Below are 25054 nucleotides of genomic sequence, written 5' to 3' on the forward strand. Positions count from 1 at the left end.
GGGATTCTGGGGAAATGCCGTGCAGATCCTGGGTTCCACTGCCACGCAGAGCCCAGGATCAGCTGGGAAGTCCCCAGCTGACGCTGGGCTCCAGGGCTGCCCCTTTAAAATGCCGCCTCTGCGTGTTTCAAAGGGGCAGTGGAGCCTGGGATCAGCTGGGGACTGAATGAACTTCAGGAGAATTCCAGACAGTAGTTGCTGACAGTGCATTTCAATGAGTTTAGAGATTAACAGACTCAAGATAGAGTGGTAACTGAAGAGGCAAAAGGTGTTAATGGTAGGGTTTCAATTTTTATTTAACATGGAGAGGACTTACACTTTTATTTTCTTAGCAGTAATATAGGTATGTTAGTCCCAGGCTGAGTGAGGTTATCTTTCTCTAGATGTAATTTTTTTCCCCAAAGGACAAAAGAGCCACATCATCATATTAGGGGCAAAGAGCCAGGTCTAACACGCTGCAGGCTCAGCCCGCATGCCAGGAGGGAGAATGCCAGGACTGGCCTGGCCTAGGCCCACTGAGGGAGAGGCAGACAGGGGCTGCCACACCTCGGCCTGGACCTCTCTGGCAGCTGGGGGGAGAGCCAGGACTGTCTACCCCCGGAGAGAGGGAGGTTAGTGAATGTAACAAGCAAGGGACAAATTTTTGCTTGAGTTTTCCAGGTACAAAAAACTCTTCCTTGGGTCTGGGAAAAGTATTCAGCTGTGACACACTGGGTACAAGATTGAACAGATACTTTAGAATAAGTAGTTAGCAAAACTCTAAAGGGATCATTGAAGGACTTCACCCTAAATAGTCTTTCAGAATACATTCTAAATATTTATGCTACACTGACTTGTTACACCTTTTATATAAGTGGGCCATTCTGAGTACTTTTTCTGGATCAGAGCGATAGCTCTGTGTAGCTGGAAAATTTGGCTTTGTCTAGACTTCAAAAATTAAAGCACAGCCACATTTCTAGGTCTCCCAGTGCTGTCTATAAATCACCTCCGTGAGAGGAGTAGCTAACAGCATTGGGAGCCCATTTACACTGGGGATTTATAGTGAATATGTTGGACTGGAGAAGGTTCACACACCAAGAGACAGAAAGTTGCAGCAAAATAAAGTGGCAGTGTAGATTTACTACTTGCCTCTTTCACCAATAGAAGTTGGACCAATAAATGAAAAAAATTGACGTAAAGGTGGTTGACATTAACAGGGATTATCTAGTATCTTTCAGTTAACGGACAAGGTCCTTACAATCTCTCTATTTTTTGCAATAGTTGGTAAATATTTTATGCTTACATGTCTTCAGAATCAGAATGCCCTTCTTTGACACGCTCATCTTCCATATCTTCTATTTCAAGACTGTCTTGATGTTGTACATCTGCTACAATGGGAACATCATCTAGCATTTTGTACAACTTGGAAAGATCTGGGAGTGAACATGTTCTCAACATCTAAAAAGATTATACAGACATTCAGATTAGTATAGTCCAAAAAAAGAGCAAATGAAAATATAAATAACTATATTGATGTCCTGTTTAAAATATTATCAAGAACTCCATACAGTTAGTAAACGAATATGGGAACATATGAGACTGCCTGTTTTGCTTTTTCACTAAAATGGAAAGATGTTCCTTTTACATTGAGTGTTAAACAGGCCTAAAAATCTCACCACTCATATAAAACTGATTTATATTCTTTTTACATACAACTCTGTAACAAATTATATTGGATAAATAATATATCCACCAATAAGGTTAAATACAGGTATTTTCTAAAAAAGTCATTATCAGCTCACTATCAGCTTAAACCCATCTGTACAAAAACTGCGCTCGATCAAGTTACTAAAACCACCTTGGGTAATTAAAATTGAATTTTTTATAAGGACTATTTTTGCAATATGTATAGCGTATGTCTAAGCTGAGAGACGTAAAAAGCAAATGAAAGTAAGTCAATTCAATTAATCTATTTTCCAAGTTGAAAAGTTGCAAGCAGTGGTGTGTTGTCAAAGCTGCTGTCATTTCGAGTCAGGTTTATTTACAGCAGCGGTGCACAGCCTGTAAGCCGAGGACTGCATACAGCCCATAGGGGTTCTGCGCTTTGCCCACAAAACATTGTTAATGATTTGTTTACAGTTGCTGATAGCACACAACATTGTGTGCTCCCTCTGCATCCAATCAAAGCGCTGCTATGGTTCAACTAGAACACCCTGCAAATTCTAAGTACATAAGCACAGTTGGCAAAATTACCCTATCCCAAGAGGCCGTCTTCGTTATCACAATCTTGTGACTCACTGAGATGAAGGAGGGCCACTCATGCAGCCCACTCACTAGATTAGGTTGCTTCTCTCTGGTTTATAGGTTCCCATCCACAGCAGTATTTTGGAATGTTAGTGGTAAACAACAAACATTATTATTTGTTTAAAAACACTGATTGTCACAACTTTTTTTAAAACTAGAACAAAATAACTGTTTGCTCTGTGCTCAACCAGGAAGGCTATAGCTCTGATAATTAGGTTTCTATAAATCATACTGAATTACACACATTCTTGGTGCAACGAAAACACTAAGGCTCAATCTACACTATGAAGCTAACCAGAGAAGTTGTATTCTGAACACACAGCCTTGCAATGTATCAAACACAATTTTGACTTCTCCTGGCAAAACCTTGAACTTTCTCTGGTCAAGTTAAACCAGTTCTCCAAATGACACTAGTACTATTGTCAGCATAATGCCAGTGTGAATGTCAAAGCTGACGTACAAGCAGTACTCTAGCAACAAGCCCACAAGTCAAGTGCTTCCACAGCAGAGACCACTCTGATTGAAGAAGTCTGCTGCCCTACAGTCATAATGACCAGTCCAGAAGCATGCCCATACCCCAAATAATTTAAAATTCCCACCATGTTTCCGAAACAATCTTTTTTGTTATCCCATCTTTGAAAGTATGTAAGTATGGCTCCAGGTAAATTACAGCTGAACAGCTCAACAGTTTATAGTCAGAGTAAAAAAAAAACCTAGAGCACGCAGGGGAGCTGCCTGCCATCCACACTGCTGCCTCTGACACAGAGGCAGCACTGCAGGGTGGCAGCAGCTCTTGTCCATAGCAGGCCTGGGCTCGCCACAGAGAGGGGCCTCTCCATGGGATGCCGAAGCAGCCTCTTTTTGTGGGAAGAACTGCAGATAGGGCTGCTGCTGCCTCTGATTTAGAAGCAACAGTGCGGGATAGCAGGGGGAACTGGGTGGCAGGTGGGAGCTGGTCTGTGCGGGGAGCTGGTTTTTAAGATACAGTGGCAACAGCACAAGATGGTAGGGGCTCTCTGGGAGCGGAGCCAGAAGAGCAATGGCTGCTCGCCCCACCCCCAGGGAGCATTGTGTAACTGCTATTCATTATGGGATTCTGCTAAGAAATTTGGCACTTACACAATTATTGAAGTAGCTGCTTTCTAACATCCCTAGTACATGTTGATATTACAATGAAGCTAGGTACAACACAGATAGGTTTCAATACTGAGCAAGTGGGAAGAAGTTGCAGCAGACTTACCTGGAGACAGAAAAGTGCGACAAAAAGTCTGCTAGCAAGAACTGCTGCTATTATGTAGCGCTCAATGCCATTCTAAGGAAAGATTCCTATTACTGACAACAGACAATCACGAACTGCAGGGGTAGACACCCTTGAAACACAGAATAAAAAGGAGCTCCCTGAGGAGCAGGACATGGATGATACATGGTGGATGTGGACAATATGCAGAATCTCTGACACCCAGACAGTGAACTATCTGTGAGGAAGAGGATTCAGAAAGGCAGCATTTATTGCTACCATGTATACGGATTTAACAAAAAAACACAAAACCAACCAATGAATTACTTTATTGAGGGCACGCAACATTTCTTCACCCCCTCAAAATGGTGGCCAACTAGTTGCAGGCAGAGGAATTATATTTTAAAAGTAAACAGTTTATTTTAAGGGTGTGAACTGGCAGTATTAGGCAAAACAATAGACTAAAACCAGAAAGAAACAGCCAAAAAGCATTCCCAAATAAACACTTTTGCAAATACAGTAAAACCTGCACTATCCAGAATGTAAGCATCCAGAAAACTGTAGAAACTGACAAATTTCTGATGCCAGGAAAAGCAAAACAAAAAAACAAACAAAAGGAAACCGGCCCTTTAAGTGCGGGGCCCACACCTCAGACAAGTCAGCAGCATATACCTGGGGGAGGGGCGAACAGCAGCCAGAAGCAAGCAACAAGCATCTCAGCTCCCCCCGCAGCTCCTGGCATCCCCAGCAGGTCGCCTCTGCCATATTTGCCTCACAGCTTCCAACCCCCCTTTCCAGGCTGCATCCTGCCCCCTCGCAGCTCGTGGTCCCCTCTAGCAGGCCACATCCTGGCCTCCGCACAGCTCTTGTGCCCCCCCATGGGCCCCGCACAGCTTCTGCCCCCCCCAGATAACCAGAATTTTTAGGTTACCGGCATGCCCTAATCCCTGAGCGTGCCAGATAATACAGGTTGTACTGTAGCTAGATCCTGAAATACATTCTTTTACAGTCACTGTAACCAAATAAAATTCAACTCACTACAAACATGGAAACAAATCCAGCAGTCGTAAGCTACACAAATCAAAATCTGAGCATTAAAAAGTACAGGGTCAGCAACCTTTCAGAGATAGAGTGCCAAGATTTGACTTATTCACCTCTACGTATGGGTCCACTGCCAGTGATACTTTTTAAAAACAATCATAGTCCCACTTACAGCAGCTTCGTTAATGAACAAAGATGAAGACCTTAGCTTTTAGTGCAGAAGTTGGCAACCGTTCTAGCAGCAAACCTAGATTTAACTTACTCACAGATCTGTGTGCTGGGAGAGAAGAGAGGGGAGGAAAGGCATGGGAAAGCTGGGTATTGTGACCATATTTTCTGAACCAGTTGCAGTTAGGGAGAATAGTTTAATTTAAATTATGAAACAGATTAAGTGTTTTAACTCTCTCATGTTAGTTTATCAAACTTCATTTTAAGTAAAGGGGTTGTCATTGTTTTCTAAATGATCTGTATTTTCTTGTGCTTGCTCTCAAGTAAACAGCAAAAGGATTTTAGAATCCTATATTCAGATTGTACATGTATGTGATACATACTAAATCTATGGTGTGGCCCTAATGAGTTAACCTATGAATCCTGATTGCCTGAAAGGGTAGAGTTCTGTTAAGGGGCCTCAAAGTATGCATAAACTATGGGGAAGTCTGAGGAGAAAGCACTGGGTCAAGGGAATAGGTAGTTGGATGGTGAATCCTCAGCTCCCAAGAGAGAGATGGGCGAAGGAACTGTTGTTGAGACTGTCGACATCACCAGGATGGAACCTCAAGAAAAGGAGATCTAGGAATTGTAACAGGGCAGTCACAGGAAACAAGGAGTCAGAAAGCCAAAGAAGGAAGCCTGGCTAGATTAACCTGAGAAGCAGGCTAACTAATGAAAAGTTAGACTTCTAAGGAGGTAATCTGGAGAGAGCTCAGCTTGGTGTCCCTATTTCCAGACACTTCTTCCGAAGACAGATCATGGAGGGCTTTGGAAGGGAGATATTCGTCAGAGAAGGTGACGGATTCCCCAGATCATACAAGTAACTCAGCCATAAGGCTTGGTACTGAGACGTGACATCAGACACAGACTAGTCATGGCACACTACAGATGTATATTTGTAAAATAAACATCTCAAGATAGACTTACACAAAGTAAGATGAATGGTTTGTGTGTCAAACTATTTTTAATGCTTCCAGTTCCATATTAGATTATATTTATTTTTACTAGGAAGTAAAATCCCAGTTCACTAGTTAACCAGGTAGATGTTAGGTTGACCTAATGTTTAACTGGTTACCCGACTAAAACCAGGTATCCAAGCTGGGGACTGCTCCAGCCTGGCTGCTGCCAGCTCTCAGCCCCTGCACTCAGGCTAGCGCTGGCTCTGCCACTCTCAGCTCCTAGGCACCAGTGGAGCAGTGTGGTAGGCCCGAGCTTCCCACAGACAGAGGCTGCTCTGGATACCAGAGCAGCACCTACCTACTGGGCACCCATGCTCCCTGTGCACAGAGGATACCAGGCACCTGGTCCTGCTGGGGACAGGGGTTTCTCCAGACAAGAGCCCACAGCAGGTGGGGAGCTGCTCGAGCGCCTGTCAGTTAGTTAACCAAAACCAGTAAGCATTACCCATTTAGGGTGATGCCTACTGGTTAACCTTTCACATCCCTAGTTTTTAACTGTAATAAAAACAATAATTTATTCTCACTAACTCAAAGGCTCACCCTGATACATGGTATTATGTTATTCAGACATACGAATATTGTTTTTTGAAGTGATGATATGTAATAATTACCACATGCTTGATTGTTTCTCTACGTTTCCAGTAACTGGAGAGAAAAGGCTACAACTTTTTAACTACAAGTCTAAAAGAGACAAGGTGTGAATACTAAATGGTAGCAGCAAATGTTCCAGCTAAAAACCATCATCAAATACCTGTCTGCCAGCTTTCTGCCAGAGGAGGACCAGGTCATCGCAGGGTGCTAGAGAGAAAGCTGCACCGGAGTGTATTACTAGGGACAATATCTAGAGACAGTTCACATTCTAGAATCGTGGTGCCCAACCAGTTCTGAAGCAGTAGCCACAATAGCAAACTAGCCACACTCAACTGGCAAAATAGCCACATGTGGCTAATGTGTTGGACACCACGGTTCTAGAACATTAAAACATACGGGGATTCAGCATTGGATCCTCTCACCATTCTGGAAGGAGAGCTTACCTAGAACTCTGTCCTATATTGTTAACAATTTGAGGTTTATGTACCTTCCCTTGTTGGAACTGACAGTTTTATTCTTTTTATATTTGTATTTTAGGTTTAGTAATGTAGTAATGTAAGGCAATATATATAATCAAGGCTTGCCAAGCCGCGGTGAGCCCCACTCACCAGCCGCACTGTCCGGCGTTCTGCGCATGCGCAAATCGCTGTTGAGCCCTATATATAATCATATTTAATATTGTAGTAAGTCAAATCCTTTTGTTAAGTATATATCTCCTATATTTCCTTGTTCTAAAGTTTAGTAAGTAAAGAGACAGGATCTCATATTGTGTCTATGTTAATGAGATTAGAAATATTGAAGGCCCGGGCCTTCGATGTGAATTGTTTTGATTTTGATTTTGCTTAATATAAAACAGTACTGTTTATTTTGAAGGATTTTGTGAAAGATTGTTTGTATGAATGAGATACGGTGTAAAGGTCATCATTAGAGCTAGATGATCAAGAGAGAAGGGGGAGAATGCGGGGTGAAGACAAACTGTGAAAGACAGACTGCGAGAAGAAACATATCGGCATCAGAAAAACCATCAGTGCATACTCATGGTCAAGAATTGATCAGACTGGCAGAATTAACGGCTCTAAAGGTGAAGGGCGGGCACCCCTAAAAAAATGATTAACAATCCAGGACAAGATGAGCCTTCAAGGAGATGTTTGGAAACGACTGACATCAACAAGACAACATTCCGGTCACAGGCTAACAGAGCGGAATCCATTGATTTCAACGGAGCAAAGAATTATAAAAGCAGGGTGCTTTGGTATGGAACTTTGGGTTTGTCTTTCCACCAACACCAGAGGAGCATTGGCTCGATCGACCGACAAAGGCCCTGCTCTCCCTCAGTGTTCAATCTAGCTGGCCACTAGACTGATACAGAATCTGGACTGGTAACTATAACATTGTCTGGCAAGACTCTGCGTGCGTGCGTGTGTGATTGAAAAGCATATGCAACTGTTGTATTCTCAATAAATGCGGCGTACTGCCTTTTCCCCATAAAAGATCTCGTGTGCTTTGTTTAAGCAGTAACACCCCGACTATTCAATGTCATGTCAGTACAACATCCATAGTGATCCACCAATGCTTGCAAAGCCATGGAAAAATAACCTTTTCTTTTTCTGTACACAGAAAGAAGAGGATGGGTGTAAGGATGAGGCACAGATTCAAGGAATTAATCTATTATTAATCTACTATTTCCTGCATTTTGCCCAGAGTCACAATCTCATGGAGCAGGACACACTTACATGGCCTAACACACCTGGGTGACAACCACTCCCATCTGAGGTTTTCCATCACCGCAGTGATTTCTCACTGACTGGTAACAGTACAAGAATGCGAACTTCCAGAGTGTGATTGTCACTTAGGCTATGTCTAGACCGCAGGCTTCTTTCGAAAGAGCCTCTTTCGAAAGCATCTTTCGAAAGAGCCTCTTTCGAAAGATCGCGTCTAGACTGCAGGTGGATCTTTCGAAAGAGAAATCCGCTTTTTCGAAAGAGAGCACCCAGCGAGTCTGGATGCTCTCTTTCGAAGACGGCCTCTTTACATTGAAGAACGCCTTCTTTCGAAAGTTCCTCTTTCGAAAGAAGGCGTTCTTCCTCGTAAATTGAGGTTTACTGTCATCGAAAGAAAAGCCGCGTTCTTTCGAAATAATTTCGAAAGAACGCGGCTTGAGTCTGGACGCAGGGGAAGTTTTTTCGGGAAAAGGCTACTTACAGTCTGAACACGGCCTTACTTCTCCACTCTCAGAGTCTGAACACGGCCTTACTTCTCCACTCTCAGAGTCTCTCTCAATTTTGGTGTATCTGCACTGCAGGACTGGGATGAATGTGATGTACAACTTCACGTACCTGACCTACCATATCCAAAATCTCTGCAGTTACTACTGGTCAACCCCAGTTTGCACCATGATTTGATTTCACCACTCAGTGCTCATTTTACAGGGCCACTATCACTGCTTGACCATGTGCAGCGGGGAAATACAGGCAGTCCCTGGGTTACGTACAAGATAGGGACTGTAGGTTTGTTCTTAAGTTGAATCTGTATGTAAGTCGGAACTGGCGTCCAGATTCAGCCGCTGCTGAAACTGACCGCCAGTCCTGACTTACATACAGAATCAACTTAAGAACTCCAAGCGTCTCCAAGTCAGCTGCTGCTGAAACTGATCAGCAGCTGATCAGGAAGCCCGGGGCAGAGCAACTCTGCCTTGGGCTTCCTGTAGTCAGCGCTGGTCAGTTTCGGCAGCAGCTAAATCAGGACGCCTGGGGCAGAGCAGATGGGGTGCTGCTGGGTTGGTCCAGTAGCGCCGAGGAGCGGCGCTGCAGGACCAACCGGCAGCGCCCCAGCTGCTCTGCCACAGGTGTCCGGAGAAAAGCCTAGTCTGCTGGGGGGGGGGGAGGGGCGTACTAACTGCGCCCCCCCCCCCCCCCCCAGCAGACCAGGAAGACGCGGGCGGCGGACTGAGACGCACCATGGTCCCGCCGCCTGGGTCCTCCACGGCTTTGCTCTCCGTCTCCCTGGTCTGCTGGAGACCAGCAGACCAGGGAGACGGGGAGCAAAGCCGCTGAGGACGCCGGCAGCGGGACAGCCGCGGGGCGTCTGGGCTGTCCCGCTGCTGGCTTTCCCCACGGCTTTGCAAAGCCTCGGGGATGCCGGCAGCGGAGCAGCCCAGGCGCGCCTGGGCTGCCTTGCTGCCCGAGCCCCCCCGCAGCTTTGCAAAGCCTCGGGGAAGCCGTGGGAGGTGGAGGGGGGGAGGGCAGTGGATTTGCTCCGCCTCTTCCTCGTCTGCAGACCAGGGAGACGCGGAGCAGCTTTTCTTGCCCGTGTATTCCGGGGCAGCCCCGTTCGTAACTGCGGATCCAACGTAAGTCGGATCCGCGTAAGTCGGGGACTGCCTGTAATTCAGATTGTTTCTCCCTAAATCAGAACTCTGGTCCAGCAACATGTGTGATCCAGCAAGACCTCAGATGTTCCTGCACCAGAGAGCTGGTGGTGGGTTGGGAGGCCAGTGGCAGGGGACCTCCCTTGGTCCAGCAAATACCCTCATTTGGAACTGGTCAGGTGGTCGAGGGTGCTGGACCAGAAAGGTCCAATCTGGACCTGCAACAGCTTGCCAGTTTCACTGTTTGTATCATCTACTCCTCAGCCATCTCAATATCGCAGCTACACAGCCAGCTGCTGTGGTAGTAGTTGTGGTTCTGCAATTATAAAAGAGCTCCAATGATCTGTTCAGCTTCTCAGAAAGTGATATAGTTGAGAGATCGAAAATCCAGTATGAAAAAACAGATTATGAACAGGATGGAATGGGATGCTTAACTCCCACAGTGTTACCTACCAGCCCTGTGCTCTTGGAGAGCCAGGGAGTGACATTCATGGAAAACCATCCCCCGGTTCCCCTAGGCCTCTGCTAAAATCAGACAAAGCAAGGAAAAGACCAGGGAAGACACACCTAAACTAATTAAGGAAACACCCCAGCCTCATCTGCACTGAAGATAGAACTCATTAGCATACAGAATGGAGACCACGTCTTATAAGACAGGAACCGCAGTGAACTATGGGATAATGAAAGCAAAGAAGCACTGCCTGATGGGAAATCTCTGCTCCAGATGCTAATGAATTCAGGCCTGCTCACACCCAAATTAGTCATTATCAGACCAATTCTAGTAATGATCCTATTGACATCTAAAATACTGAAAGTGCCTAGTTGCATTGTGAGCTTGTGCAAGGAACACCACCCATAACCAGGGGTGATCAGTCTCTGCTGTCTCTCTCTTTGAACTATTGTCTTATCCCTATAAAAACTCCTATCCTTGCCCCAAGAAAAACTGTTCTGATACCTGGATTTAAACTGCATCAGTTCACTAAGACTTCATCATCTCCTGTCTGATTGTGCTGGGGGCTCTGCTCTGCTTGTCTCCTGCCCTCTGGACCCCAAGCTCCCATCACCATCTTGGAATCCTGATCAGTGCAAGCTCCACGGAGTGGTGAGGTCTCTCTCTCTCTCTCTCTCTCTCCCCCACCAACTACCTATCTCTAAGCCTAGCTTCCTGACTCTGCCCCATGTAAACTGTTATATGGTTATCTAGCCCTAACATTTGTAATCAGTTCCAATTTAGATTTAATATTGTAACTGTTGTGTGTGTTTGGCTCCATATATATATATATAAAAACAACTTTCATTGTTAAGCTGGTTGCTTCTCTCTCTTTCTCTCTCGCACTCTTCCTCAAGGGGTGTTGTTTTGGCTTCCCCATTCGCTCTGCAACAATGCTTCTTGTACCCAAGCTACAGATCCCTGTAGTGCCCAAAATCCTGTGGGGTTTGCTCATCGTGCGGTTTACCAGTGAATGATTGTGGTGTGAAAGTGGGGATTAGGGAGTGCTGAACCTGGGTGCATATAAGTGTAACCCCCCTTTTTCCTCCGCGGGTTACTGGGGAGCAGTTCACACTCCTAGGTGTGCCTGGGCGCCTGGTGTTTTAACCCAAAAGAGATCCTGAGTACACCAGTGGTGATGGTGTTTAGCTGGGGAAAGCCCTATCCACCCCCTTACTGCAGTCCCTTGCTGGCAATGAATGTAAAGTGGCGGTGCCTCCACCTGGCTGGCCTTGTACACACACTGGTGCCTTGAGAGCCTCCAGGAATATACTCATTCCAACATAAAGCTGGATCTAATTGCATAACAACTACTAATCATATACGTCTAATAGAATACTTTAAAATAAACCATCTTTACATAACTAAACAGGGATTAACAGATTAGCAAGAAATAGCATTAACAAAACACATAACAATAACTGAAGCTTATATAGCTAGACAACAGTGACCCCACCGCAGAGTGTGCACTCCCTTAAACTCAGTCCCAGACACTTGCTTGCGTGGGCGCGCTGATGTTGCAGCTGTAGTGAGGATTTGATCCAGGCTAAACAGCAGCTCTGTCCCAGGCAGCACTCTTCCAGCAAGGCCCAAACTTACTGCCTCATGCTGTGCCTATAAGCAGCAGCCTGCTAACTCCCAGTTCCAACAGGCATGTAGTAGCTGCACTTCAACAGCCCCTGCACGGGGTCAATGTCCTTGGCAGCAGCCTGGCTCCCCCTTTGGTTCCAAACTGCAAGGCAGAGTCCCCAACTGCTAGGCCTCTTTCTTCAAGCACATGGGGAGAGCCTCTTCTCTCTCACAAGAGTCCCTCCTACCTCTTTTGTTCCAAGGGCTCATGGGAATTGTAGTCTGGATTGCAGCACAGGGTCTTTTTAGAATAAAACAGAGGTCCCTTTAGTAAGGGGACTACATAAGGATGGCAGCTTAAAGTGTTGTTTAATCCATGAGTCCAAAGGCTCATGAGGATGCAGTGTGGCATTGCTGTTAACCCAGCCGGCGGAGTCCAGGGACATATGAGGGGTCAGCTCATGAGTTCTGATTACCCAGTCCTTTCAGGCATGCTTTGGTAGTTGGTGTGAGTGTCGGTGTGTGTCACTAACGTGAGAAGAACCCCATCCTAAGGAACCTAGTTCCTGCAGGAGAGCTCCAGTGGGAGGGGGAATTGGCAGCAGGAAGAGAATTCAGCTCCATATGAGAGCACAAGTAGCACACTGATAACCTTCTCCAGTCCCTTAAGTGTAATCCTAATAAATGAGCATATCCCATAGTATTGGGCAAATCTGGTAACAGTTCTCTGAAAGAAATCTCCCGAAAGATGGTGCACTGGATAGTTGTAAGGAGAACACTATTATGCCTACACACAATGCCACAGTCAGCTGATCCAACCTAGTGATGTGAGGACAGATTGCACCAACTAAGGCAGCCAAATATGAATGCTCTCTTCTGAAATAGTTAGGTCTATAGCTGTATATTGGCAGAAATTTTCCTCTAAAACTTTCTAGTGTAGACAAGCTTTGGAAAAGGTAAGATTTAGTTTAATGAAAGGTAACATTACTGTATACTTGCCTTTGGGTTGTTTGCATCAAACAGCCCAGTAGAGAGCCCAATCAATAATGAACTTTTGCCTTTACTTTTTGTAGGTGATACAGAACGTGAACGTGGTGGAAAAGGCTCTTCCACTGAAGACTGAGCTGACAGAACTGGTGCAACTGTCGGTATGGCTTGTGTCTGTGCCACCTTCTGGAAAAAGGGTTCAGGTTTCATAGAGTTACTGAGACAAGAGCCTAGGGTAGTAAGATAAATAATGTTACAAATTCATGTAGGTAAAAACTTCAAGTCTACAAGCAAATGGTAAAAAGGGTTGAATTAGGATAGTCCAATTATATAATTAAAAAGCCAGATAAACTAGCCTCCACATTTTAGAGTCACTTGTTTTAATATGAACGATTAAAAACATTGTAGGAAACTCAATTGAAATTTCTCCCCTCTTATTTACCAAGGCCTTTAAAAACACAGATGCAAAAATTTACTAAGTTGTAGTATCATATTCAACTTTTGAAACTTATGTTGTAGTTGTAAACTATTATATTGTGTTTAGACACCGTATACTTGGTTTAGGTACATTTGTGTAGGGTATATTGTTTATAATTTATGACAGAAGCTTCCTTAAGGAGTTACTTCCATTAAGTTCTAATCAACCAAATTTCAGTTGCAAGCCTTACCATATATTTTAGAAGTATGAGCCTGTCTGTCCTTGAGTCCATTTGTTCAACTCCTCCTCCTAAACTGTAAGATCTAAGACCACCAAATTTGATATGCAGCTTCCTCTTATAACTTAAAAGCAGGGTCAGGGTTTGGTTGTGCCAGGACAATGGGATGTGTATGGAGTTCAATTGGTTCTCATAAATTGGAAGGTGAGAGTTCTGATCAAAAGTTCTGATGGGGGAGCAAGGGGTCAGAGATGGGGACTAGGACCGCTACCATCCCACTGGCCCAACAGAAGGCAGGGGTAGAGAAAGGGATAGCTATTACAAAACGTTTTGTCTGTTTGTGGGTCTGTCTGTCCCCCGCTGGGGGTCATGTACCTCTCCCTTGACTGTGCTTACTGCAGCGTCAGTGGTCATAGACAGGCACTTTTTATCTGGCCCTCAACCTACTTCCGTGAAAGAGCTGGGATCGTCCTCTATCCTCGGGGAAGACTGCATACTGAACCCCTCATCCTCAGCCCCACTCCAGAACAGTGATTTAAATAAAGAAAAACAAAAAACTTACTTAAGTTAAGGACCTAAGCAATGCTGAGTAAATCTTCTACTTACTATATAAAATCGTATATATTTTACTTTAAAAAACTACAGTGTAAAAAGTAAAAAACATATAGTCTGATGCAATGTAGAAAGAGAACTGGTTGATTGTATATGAAGGTTTATATTGACAGAAAATATTCTGTCAAGTAAAATACTGTACATGTGCTGAAATATTCATTTTATATCAGGGATACTGTATCATCACTGTAATATGTGGATGGTGGGAACACCATTGTTTAATATTAACTGTTGCAGCACAGTCCACTCATTTTATTTCTTTTTTGTTCTGTTCTAGTCCAGAATACAGTAGAAGGCAAATACTCATTATGGGAAACATGGAAAAAAAAACACTATTAAAATACAATATTTTGTGTGTACATACATGTGCACCTTATAAATTGGAGCCCTAAATTTCTTTGGAACAAAAAATTCTTAAAACTTCCTCTCTCATGGATCCACGCAGGGTTTTTTTTTATTACTATTTATCACTTTATAGTAGCCTAAGTGTACCCGTGCTTCATAGAAGACACTAAAAAGACAGGCCACTTCCCTGAGGAGCTTACTAGATGGAGCAATGTAAGCAAAATATTTCCAAACCTATGTTTATTGATAAACTAGGCAAATATAACTTAGATAGGGCCACGATAAGGTGGGTGCATAATTGGCTGGATAACCGTAGTCAGAGAGTTGTTGTTAACGGTTCTAAATCCTGCTGGAAAGGGATAACAAGTGGAGTTCCTCAAGGGTCTGTTTTGGGACCCGTACTGTTCAATATCTTCATCAATGATGTAGATATTGGGATAGAGAGTACTCTTATTAAGTTTGCAGATGATACCAAACTGGGTGGGGTTGCAACTTCTTTGGAGGATAGGGACATAATTCAAAATGACCTTAGCAAGTTAGAGAAATGGTCAGAGGTAAACAGGATGAGGTTTAATAAAGAGAAATGCAAAGTGCTCCACTTAGGAAGGAACAATCAGTTCCATACATACAAGATGGGAAGCGACTGTCTAGGAAGGAGCATGGCAGAAAGGGATCTAGGGGTCATAGTGGACCACAAGTTGAATATGAGTCAACAGTGTGATGCTGTTGCAAAAAAAGCAAATATGATTCTAGGTTGTATCAACAGGTGTGTTGTAAGCAAAACTCGTGAAGTCATTCTGCCGCTCTACTCTGCACTAGTTAGGCCTCAGCTGGAGTACTGTGTCCAGTTCTGGGCGCCACATTTCAAGAAAGATGTGGAGAAATTGGAAAGGGTACAGAGAAGAGCGACAAGAATGATTAAAGGTCTAGAGAACATGACCTATGAAGCCAGGCTTCATGAACTGGGCTTGTTTAGTTTGGAAAAAAGAAGATTAAGGGGGGACATGATAGCGGTTTTCAAATATCTAAAAGGGTGTCACAAGGAGGAAGGAGAAAATTTCTTCCTCTTGGTTTCTGAGGACAGGACAAGGAGTAATGGGCTTAAAGTGCAGCAGGGGAGGTTTAGATTGGACATTAGGAAAAAATTCCTAACTGTCAGGGTGGTCAAATATTGGAATAAATTGCCAAGGGAGGTGGTGGAATCTCCCTCTCTGGAGATATTTAAGAACAGGTTAGATAGACATCTGTCAGGGATGGTGTAGGTGGAGCTTGGTCCTGCCTTGAGGGCGGGGGGCTGGACTCGATGACCTCTTGAGGTCCCTTCCAGTCCTATTATTCTATGATTCTATGTTAACTGTATCTCCCTCTCCCCCCCACAAAAAAACCCCAAAACAAATCCAAAAAACCCTGAAGACTTTTGAGGGTTTATTTTTCTCTGGTTAATGTTTGTTTTAAAAATGCAACAGAAACAGACCTCCAATTCTCCCTAAGAGTTTACTAGTTTCTGCTGAAATAACCTACAACAGAAGATTCCCCTTTCCGAATGCCAAAGCATAGTGGAAGAATATACATACCTACCACCTTAACACTAGAAATCCAGATCCAGAAAGTCACCTCTCAAAAATGGATGGCCTTAGGCAGGTATAGGGGTTGTGTAAGAGCATCCAAGTGATACTATGGACAGTCTTCAATAATGTGGCTCATGAAGCCTTGTCTGCAAATTCAACCTGTTCTCCTCAGAGGGATGCCCAGAGCAAGAAAATGATATGATTATCAAGTGCTGAACATTCCTCTGTAGCACAGCTGCCCCTGTTGTCACAGTGGGGACATATACAATTCCACCTCAGATCAACATGGTGGTACTGAGTGCACAAGGTCAAACCCCATTAGATGGAGGCATTTCCCAAAGTAATACAGGTTGAACCTCTGTAAACCAGGACTCTCTGGTCCGACAACATCCATGGCCTGGCACGACCATGGATGTTCCAGGACCAGAGAATCCTGGTGGAGCGCTATGCCTAGGAGCCCTATAGACTATCAGGGTTGTGAGCTGCTGGCAGCAAACTGCCAGTGGGGCCAAGAACTTACATCCCCAAGCTGAGAATTCAGAAGTGCCCCAGCGGGGCTGCCTGGTGGGGTTGGGAGCTCAGCGTGCCATAGCAAGGCTGCTCAGCACACCCCAGTTGGGATGCCTGGAGGGGTCAGAAGTCCGGCACACTGCAGCAGAACTGCCTGGAGGAGCAGGGAGTTGTTTCAAAATGGAAACAATTGCTTCCGATTCAGGTCTTAAGTGTTTCTTCCTCTTTGTTAGGATTTAGTTTTTACATGTAATGATACTGAACATTCCTCAGTGATCTATACGTCTCTCCTGCTCCAATTTCTTTAAGTCACTTGCAGCTGAAGTCCTTTTCCTGTTCATTTGCTATTCTTCAAATTTTGGTGTCAGATTTACACCAATAAAAAACCTAACGAAAGATGACCTGCAGCAAATCCCAATAAGAGAGAAAGGTGCTTGAGATTTTCAAACTAGTTGGACAAAGGAAACACAAACCCTAAGAGTCTTGATCTGCATTACAGTAACAGAGCTATCATGATCACAGACTGATAGCCACTTCAACATGAAAGCTAGAGTCTGTTTCCATATATCAGCAGAGAGCTCTTGAAGAAGAAATTCTTCTAGCAACTACAGAGAAGGAAAGTTATAATCAGATAGCAATACCTGAAATTAGTAGTAATTCTCTAAAGATAAATATCTATTTCTAGCTTTAGATCAAGAGTGCTTTTTATTAATTTGTAATATACAATGATCAAATCAGATCAAGTATTTTCTTAAAAGAAAAACAATTGCACCATTTTGGGAAGAAAAAGTTTGTTGATTGGAAAGGCAAGATTTGGCTATTTTATATCAGCAAAATCCCTTCACAAACTTTCTAGAACTACATAGTGTCAGTGTGGCAATAGGAGCCAACAGATTTAACTTCTGGATTCAAGAGATAATAGCCATATATAATCAATGCTACTAATTACGAATAATAAATTTTGCTTACTGACCAATAGAAGTTTCATCATGTGGTGGCTGCTCATTATGTGGCTGTGCTCTCTGTGAAGCTACTTCATCACCACTATCATCTTTCTGGGCAGTATCTTCCTGTGATCTGCAATTTAAAATCACTCTATTGCAATTTATCTACAGGGAATGTCTACGTAGGCATACAGGCCCCACTACATGGGTGCAATTGAGTCAGATCAGCTCAGGCTCTGGAAACCTCCACTAGGTATGTAATAGTATAACTATTCAAACGGTTAGCCAACAAGCTTATTGGTTACCGTATCAGTCAGGGATGTTGGCGTGTAGACAGTTATCTATATTCCTCCCCTCCACCCTGCTGTCTCCCAGAGGAGGGAGCTGGTGGTCACATACAGCTGGCTTAAAAGTTGGCTCCCACCGAGCTGCTTGCTCCCCACACACTGCTGCTTCTGATTCAGGGGCAGTAGTGCAAGGCAGCAGCAAGCACTCTGGGAGCAGGGCCAGGAGACAGTAGTCAGCTGCAGCCCCTCGCAGAAGGCACTGCAGTAAAAAGCATATACTGCAGACCTTGCAGCACAGCCAGCTCCCCAGGAGTGGAGCCAATTGGCTCCATGCCCAGGGAGCTGGCTGCGCTCTAGGCTCTGAAATATAAGCTTTTTACTATAGAGCCAGACTACTCAACTTTGGAAGCCCTGGGAAGCACAATGATACGAGGGCTGCAACTTAAGTGTGGTTGCATGTACATGCAAATACATATGCAAAAAGCTTCTTTCACACTGATAGGCATGAATACAAAGTTTAAGGCAAGACTACAAAACACGCAGGCCCCATTCAAGTCAGTTCTGCTGATATTAATAACATGCAATATTTACCTGATTTCCACCCATTTGACAGAGCTTTTAATGAGCAATGTCAGTCCAGAAATTTAACAACTAAAACACATATCAACAGAGACCATTATATGGACTACTTTTTTGTTTTGGCTTCCACCTGCAGGCTGTGTGTTGAACCCTGCGTAAACCCAAACCTCACTGCAAACCAACGGGTTGCATGTTGAGTAGCCCTGTTATAGAGCCTGGAGAGTGTAACCTGGTTACTTAAATAACCACTTTTTAACATCTCTAACTTTCACCCTCATAGCCTCCCATAGTTCAAGCTCTAGCCCATGGCTAAATGTTTACATGGCAATTTTTGAGCCTCAGAACCAGAATCAGATGATGTGAGCCAGTCATGGGGCTTTTTATCCCCCTATAGACATCCCCACAGTTAACAAGACAATCATAAGTATCTGAGTTAAAGCCAAGTCTAGCATTTTAATGAAGTGAAATATCTAAAGCATTAGACCAAAAAAACCCAGCTATTGTTGTGAATGGCTCTTCAAACTGCCCAAGGAAAAAAAGTGAAAAATTATTACTCACTCCTTCACAGCTATTGCTTCCCTTTCTTTAACCCACACATCATGAACAGTGCTGGGAAGCTGATCAGTTTTATATTTTTTATTTTTTTCAGATTCTTCCAACATTTCTTCTTCCAAATCATCTAAATTAAAAATAAATAAAAACAAGATCACAACTACAGAGCATCACCATCAGATGCTTAAACAAAGGAAATAAAGTTCACAAAAATATTTCTTGTCTTAACAGTAGGACTGTCAATTGACATGCGTTAGCACCTGTGATTAATGCCGCTCAGGATTAACACATTAAAAAACTTAATGTGTTAATTACAGGCATTAATGCTGCGCTGCCCCTTTGAAGTGCCACTGTGGCTCTTCAAAAGGGCAGTGCAACGTGGAGCCCGGGATCAGCTGGGGACTGCCCCCGGGTTTTGGGGAAATGCCACACGGAGCCTGGGATCAGCTGGGGAGTTCCCTTTGAAATGTGCACCTTTGAAATGTGCGTGGAGGCAGTGTTTTAAAGGGACAGCCCTGGAACCCAGGGTCAGCTGGGGACTCCCCAGCTGATCCCGGGCTCTGCACAGCATTTCCCCAGAACCTGGAGGCAGTGGAGCCCAGGATCAGCTGGGGAGTCCCCAGCTGACCCTGGCTTCCACGCTGCACTGTCCCTTTGAAGCGCCACAGCAGCACTTCAAAGGAGCAGTGCAGCATTAACACCTGTGATCAACACGTTTCAAAGGGGAGGCACACGTGATTAATCGCACGATTAATCGTGATTAAATTTTTTAATCGTGCGATTAATTGCCATTACATTTTTTAATCACTTGACAGCCCTACTTAAATGGTTACAGTCTTGGAGGTTCAGTGACTTGGATATACACAGAAGGCACTTTTATAGCTCCAAAAGGCACTGTTTTCCAGCAGGCTCCCAGACCTCAGCAGTGCTAGAGTGCCCAACCCACAACTGATAATAAGGAGAGATCAAGGAAAACACAGCATTTTCTTAATTCTATCCACAGAACTTCAATTTAAAAAAGCCTACAAGTTTTTAGCATTTAATATACTAGAAGTATAATATGACATACTAATTTATTGGTATACATAAAAGTTTTGGCAATTATTTTAAAAGAATCAAATACATTATTTTTAATTCCTTACTAATTAAGACTCATTTTTAGAATTAATAATAAAATCATACCATCCAGCACATCAGGCCTGCACGACACTTGAGTGGCGTCAAAGGTTTGTGACTCCATTATTGTCCTTTCAGATTCTCTGATACCAACTAGAGCAGAAGATTTCTTTTCAATACAAGAAGCAATTTTAACTTCACTGATCTCTTTTACTGTTAAGTGTTGAGTATCTTCTTCAGGAACTTCTATACATCAAATAGTGCAATTTTAAGAGTAAATTTTTCTGTTTTGGTAATGATAAAGGGTAAACTGTAGAACTTATAAGCCTTTTAAAACATAAGAAACTACCTACACTAAGAGTAGAGAAAAGACCATATTTACAAACTTTTCTAAAAATCATGAAGAAAGGTCAATCTTCTATACTTTAAAAATAGTTACTGGTTTATTTATTACTATTTTCGTAATTGCAAGGAAAACAAAACATTGCATCTGACCATAAACAGAATAACTGTCTTGCATTTCTTACATCTCTATACCATTTTACAGAATTTCAAGTTTTACTGAATAAGTCTTTTTACCTATGTTAAGGAACTGTATGAGTACAAAGTTTGAGAATATACATATTCCTGAAAAGAATGGAAACAGATAATAGAAGACACAAAACTGACATTATTTCAAATGACTTCTGTAAAATGAGATTATTATTTATGTGCCTTAATATTAAGCGGAAGGAACTTTTCTTACTTGATTAAATGAGAATTTCTACTGCTACACAATCATGTACCCAACACAACTGCAAGACAAGTTAATTGTTGCCAAATACCAATTCTTAAGGTTTAGTAAACTTGTATTACCTTGGTACACCAGTTTACCATTGCAAAAAGTTAAAAACACAATTTTAGAGCACAGGATTACATTTAAGACTTGAAAATCCCAATGTAATTACTGTGATTCGTCTTGCTCTGCCTGGTCAGTGGAGAACCACAAGAGAAGAAACTAATATTTGATGTTGAATCACTGGAAGCATTGGAAGAAAATTAAAATAAAAAGCCAAACAACACAAGGAAACTATATTAACCCTATGAGAGAAAGTACAGGTCGGACCCTCCCTATTCTGGCACCCTCAGGACCTGACTAGTCCCGAATGAGGGATTTTGCAAGACATGGAGGGATCATTTCTGGCCCTCCAGACTGGGCCCTCCTGGCAACTACCTGCCTCTACACCAGGTCCACTCCCTTCCACCACCTCACTGCCCCACCAGCAGCCTGCTGTCATGCTGGGCTCCTGACTTGCCAACCCTGCTGAGCAGACCACGGTCCTGCCGCTGGGAGTCCCAACCCCACCATGGCTGACTACTGCCTCATTGATGAGGCTGGCAGATCTCTGCCCCATCGGAGCCCGCTACCAATCTGCCACTAGCTCAGCTGGACTCCTAAGGCTGGGCTCCCAGCCCCTGCAGGGCTCCTGCTTCTGGTCCTGCATCGGGACTCCCTGGTCCAAGTAACATCCATGGTCCTTCTAGACCATGGTTGCCAGACCAGGGAGTCCTGGTTTAGAGAGTTTCAACCTGTACTAGGATTAATAGGGGAGAAGCTCATTACATTTATCCAATATTAAAACATAAGTGCACCAAGATTCTGGTTTTAAAGAATGACTCCTCTTTTGTCCAAACTTTTCTACTTTGCCAGACTTCTAATTCTTTATGGTTAACAAGCAACAGCCCTAAATAATATATTTTTATTTAGCCAATTGAGGCTATCCATTGAAACAGAAAAAACAAAACCCCATAGTTCCAGATATTAAATATCATTGAAACAACTTCATATTTGCTTCAATAAACTTAAGTTTTCCCCCTTTCACAGCCCTTTTTAAACATCGCTTAAACATTTACTGAGTTTAATTTAATTTCTTTGTATTTGTCACAACTGATATAGGAGAGCAGGAATGAGGGAGAAGATGGAAGGGAAAAAATAAATAGGGACAGAATAAATTTCTATTGCTAAGGAGGAGTCTTCAGCATAAAATCAAATGGTGCATATTGACCAAAAGCTGCTGAAAAGAATTCTGCTGAATAGTTCATTTATTTTCTTGATAGTTAAGATCCTATCTAAAATATAAGTGACAGTTATTTCATCTGTAACTGGAATTTCTTGGAAATGTGTATTCCACTAAGGGCTGCACACTTTGATTTGGAGGAAGACTCAGTCCCATGCTTATATGAGTGCTTCCTTATCTCCCAGCTAAGTCTGCCCCGAGGTCCATGGAGGTGGTTCCGTTGCCCCTTGCATCAGCAACAGTAGTGGAAAGCACACTCCTTGCTGAACAGGCCACTGTATGGGGGTGCCCCTAGTTTCGATCTGAATGTGGTCTTATGGTGAGTTTCATTAGATGCTTCTCGTGATGAAGTGTCCAGTCTTCTCATGTGCGGTTAGGGAAGGACTAGCGAAATACTCTACCTGGACATGAATATGATCATCTCCCAGGCTGTAGACATACAGTGTTGGTGGTTACCACTGACCAAGAAGGATCATCGACAAGTGGCACAGAGTTTGAAGCCCAAAATTCTGGGCAGTACAGTTCTCATAAATGGGTAGGCAGGGAGAAGCATGGATGGAAACTCGCAAATCTACCTACCACTACCTTTCAAAACTAAAAAGAAAACAAAACTAGTACAATTGTTATTTAAAATCACCATTTACCACTATCTTTTATAAGTACATCAGAAACAAGGCCACTGAAACTTGAGATTCAGACCATGCACTGTAGAGAATGAACAGACACAGTCCATCTGCCCCACCATTTATTACACTGGACAGAAGCAGAAGGTGAACCAGGCTGTGTGTGTGAACCATTGGACACTATTGTCAAATTTTCTGACTCCAGATGTATGTGAACGCTCAGTGAAATGCAATAGGGACCATCACTCAAAGAATAACTGTCCAAATCGTTACATTATATTGTGGTAAACAGGAAAAAACATGAATTCTCATAAGCCCTACGCAAGGTCATTTTCTAACCCTGCAGTTCAGTCAACCCCCAATTCCCACTTACCATTTGTGATATTTATTTCCTCAAGTAATCCAGTTTGTGGCTGTAACTCTGCTTCTCCCAGTATCTTCAGCACTGAATCAGTAGGGTTTTTGACCCAAACTTTCCTCTGGGGTTCACAGACATCTAGTTTAATTATCTCCCCCATTGTCTGCCCTAGTGGAAATCATGAAGAACAAATATGTTTATCATCTTTGTTCAGAATCCAATAAAATCAAGGGACAACTCTATCTATTGCTTTTTATTTTCAACACATGCAACTGCAAGAGAAATCCCTGCTTCTATATGAAAGTCAGAAGCCATGAAGAAAGGGAAATTTTCATAAACTTCTCAACTGACTTCTGCAAATCTGGACTCAATACTAAGAACTGGCTTGGGGAAAGAAGAGACAAATGGAACATTTCTTACCCTTATTTTGCTATACGTGCCAGCTTTTTTTGAAGGAAGGAATAGGGATGGGCTTAGGAAAGAAGGCTGTTGCCTCTTAAGCCCTCAAACTCTCCAAATATGTTATGTTTTTTATACACACACTGAAAGCTTTGTTATCCAATACTCATAGGGAATAGGGGTTGCCAGTTAACTGAGTAAAAAGATAAAGATTACCTTTCTGACCTTGCCCCCTACCAACAGATCTAGCTCCCCGCAGCTCAAGGCAGGCTGAGGGTGAAGGAAGAGCCTGGTGACAACATCAGCCAGCTATCAGAAACCCCACAATAGCCAGCTGAACAGGCAGGAGTCAGGTGCGTGCCTTAAGACAAAGTGGTACTGTGGCTGGGGGCAATGCCAGATATCAAGTTTTCCACTCAACAGCGTGCCAGATAACAAAGCTTTCACTGTAAGTATTATATTTGAAGCCAATTTTGAGGAGAATGCACCTAATACAATGAAGAAAAGTAGATAAACTGAGTTAATTAAAAAAAATATTTGAAAGACTCTTCTGCAAAGAGACACTGAGCCTCCCATTTTAGGCTTGCTTAAAAGCAGAGAATTTTGTATCACACTCCTTGAACAGCAGTCCTGCACTTTATCTTTTGGCTCTAAAGAGAAGAGGAGCTCCAACTTTCATAGATCATTAGGTATGGATGAAACAGAATTTAAGAGTATTAGGCTTGATCAACAATATTAGGAACTTTATCAAGCTTAAACCAAGAAAGGATTCAACATGAAAAGGTAATAGATTAAACTGAAAAACCTCTTCCATTACATCTTCTAGTCCTTTTGAAACGGCATACATCTATGAGAGAAAAAAAGATTACTACCTTTTGCAGCTGTTTTTCTTTAAGATGTGTTGCTCATGTCCATTCCAAGTTGGATATGTGTGCATGGCTGTATGCACAATTGCCAGAGATTTTCCCTTAGTAGTATCTGGCAGCTCGGAACCATCTCAGTTCCTTCTTGCCAATAACTCTGGCAGAGAGGTAGGAGAATGGGGTTATGGAATGGACATAAGCAACATATCTCGAAGAATGATCGTTTTCAAAAGGTTAGTAACTGTTTTTTCTTCTTCTAGTGCTTGCTCACATCCATTCCATGCTAGATGACTCAGATAGTACCCTTGCAGATGGACTCAGAGTTCATAGATGTGCTGACAGCAACACCACCCTTCTGACACCATCATCATGTGCTTTTTGGGTGGTGACATAATGGCATATGAGGGCATGGACTGATGACCATGTTGTGGCTCTCCAGATGTCTTGGACTGGTGCTATTGAAAGAAATGCTGCTGAGAAAGCTGGAGCTCTTGTGGAATAAGCAATCAATAGCTAGAAGCTGAGCCTTTACCTCCTTGCAGCAAGCCCCAAGACAGGCAGTTATACAGGATGAGATTCTTTGGGATGACATGGGCAGCCCCTCTCCTCCTTTCTCCTACTGCAACAAAGAATTGCTTGGGCATGCAGAATGGTTTAGTCCTCTTGATACAAAAGGCTAGGGATCTGCTTATTGTATGGAGTCAATGCTCCTCAGTGGTCACAAGGTTTCAGTGAAAAACCAGAAGAAAAAATGTTCTTTTGTTGTGAAGTTACATCACCACCTTTGGCAGGAAAGCTGGATGGGGGCACACCTGGATCTTGTCCTTGAAGGCCCCTACATAATGGAATTC

At 43.2% G+C, this 25054-nt stretch overlaps 1 protein-coding gene across 9 annotated transcripts in view; it reads right to left on the bottom strand.

Moving 5' to 3' along the window:
• NEK1 (NIMA related kinase 1) overlaps nt 1–25054 on the bottom strand; it is a 141222-nt gene that overhangs the window by 15557 nt on the left and 100611 nt on the right. For 8 of the 9 annotated variants that reach the window (XM_025185930.2, XM_006111681.4, XM_006111682.4 and 5 more), the window contains 6 exons: nt 22957–23109; nt 19970–20149; nt 18794–18914; nt 17399–17502; nt 12747–12964; nt 1283–1437 (listed from right to left, as the gene is read on the bottom strand). In XM_025185930.2, coding sequence (XP_025041715.2) covers nt 1283–1437; nt 12747–12964; nt 17399–17502; nt 18794–18914; nt 19970–20149; nt 22957–23109 — 931 coding nt within the window. The remainder of the gene's footprint in view (nt 1–1282; nt 1438–12746; nt 12965–17398; nt 17503–18793; nt 18915–19969; nt 20150–22956; nt 23110–25054) is intronic. The other variant, XM_075931131.1, reaches the window with a different exon arrangement.

Source organism: Pelodiscus sinensis, chromosome 5 (assembly GCF_049634645.1).
Source record: "Pelodiscus sinensis isolate JC-2024 chromosome 5, ASM4963464v1, whole genome shotgun sequence".
Taxonomy (NCBI): domain Eukaryota; kingdom Metazoa; phylum Chordata; order Testudines; family Trionychidae; genus Pelodiscus; species Pelodiscus sinensis.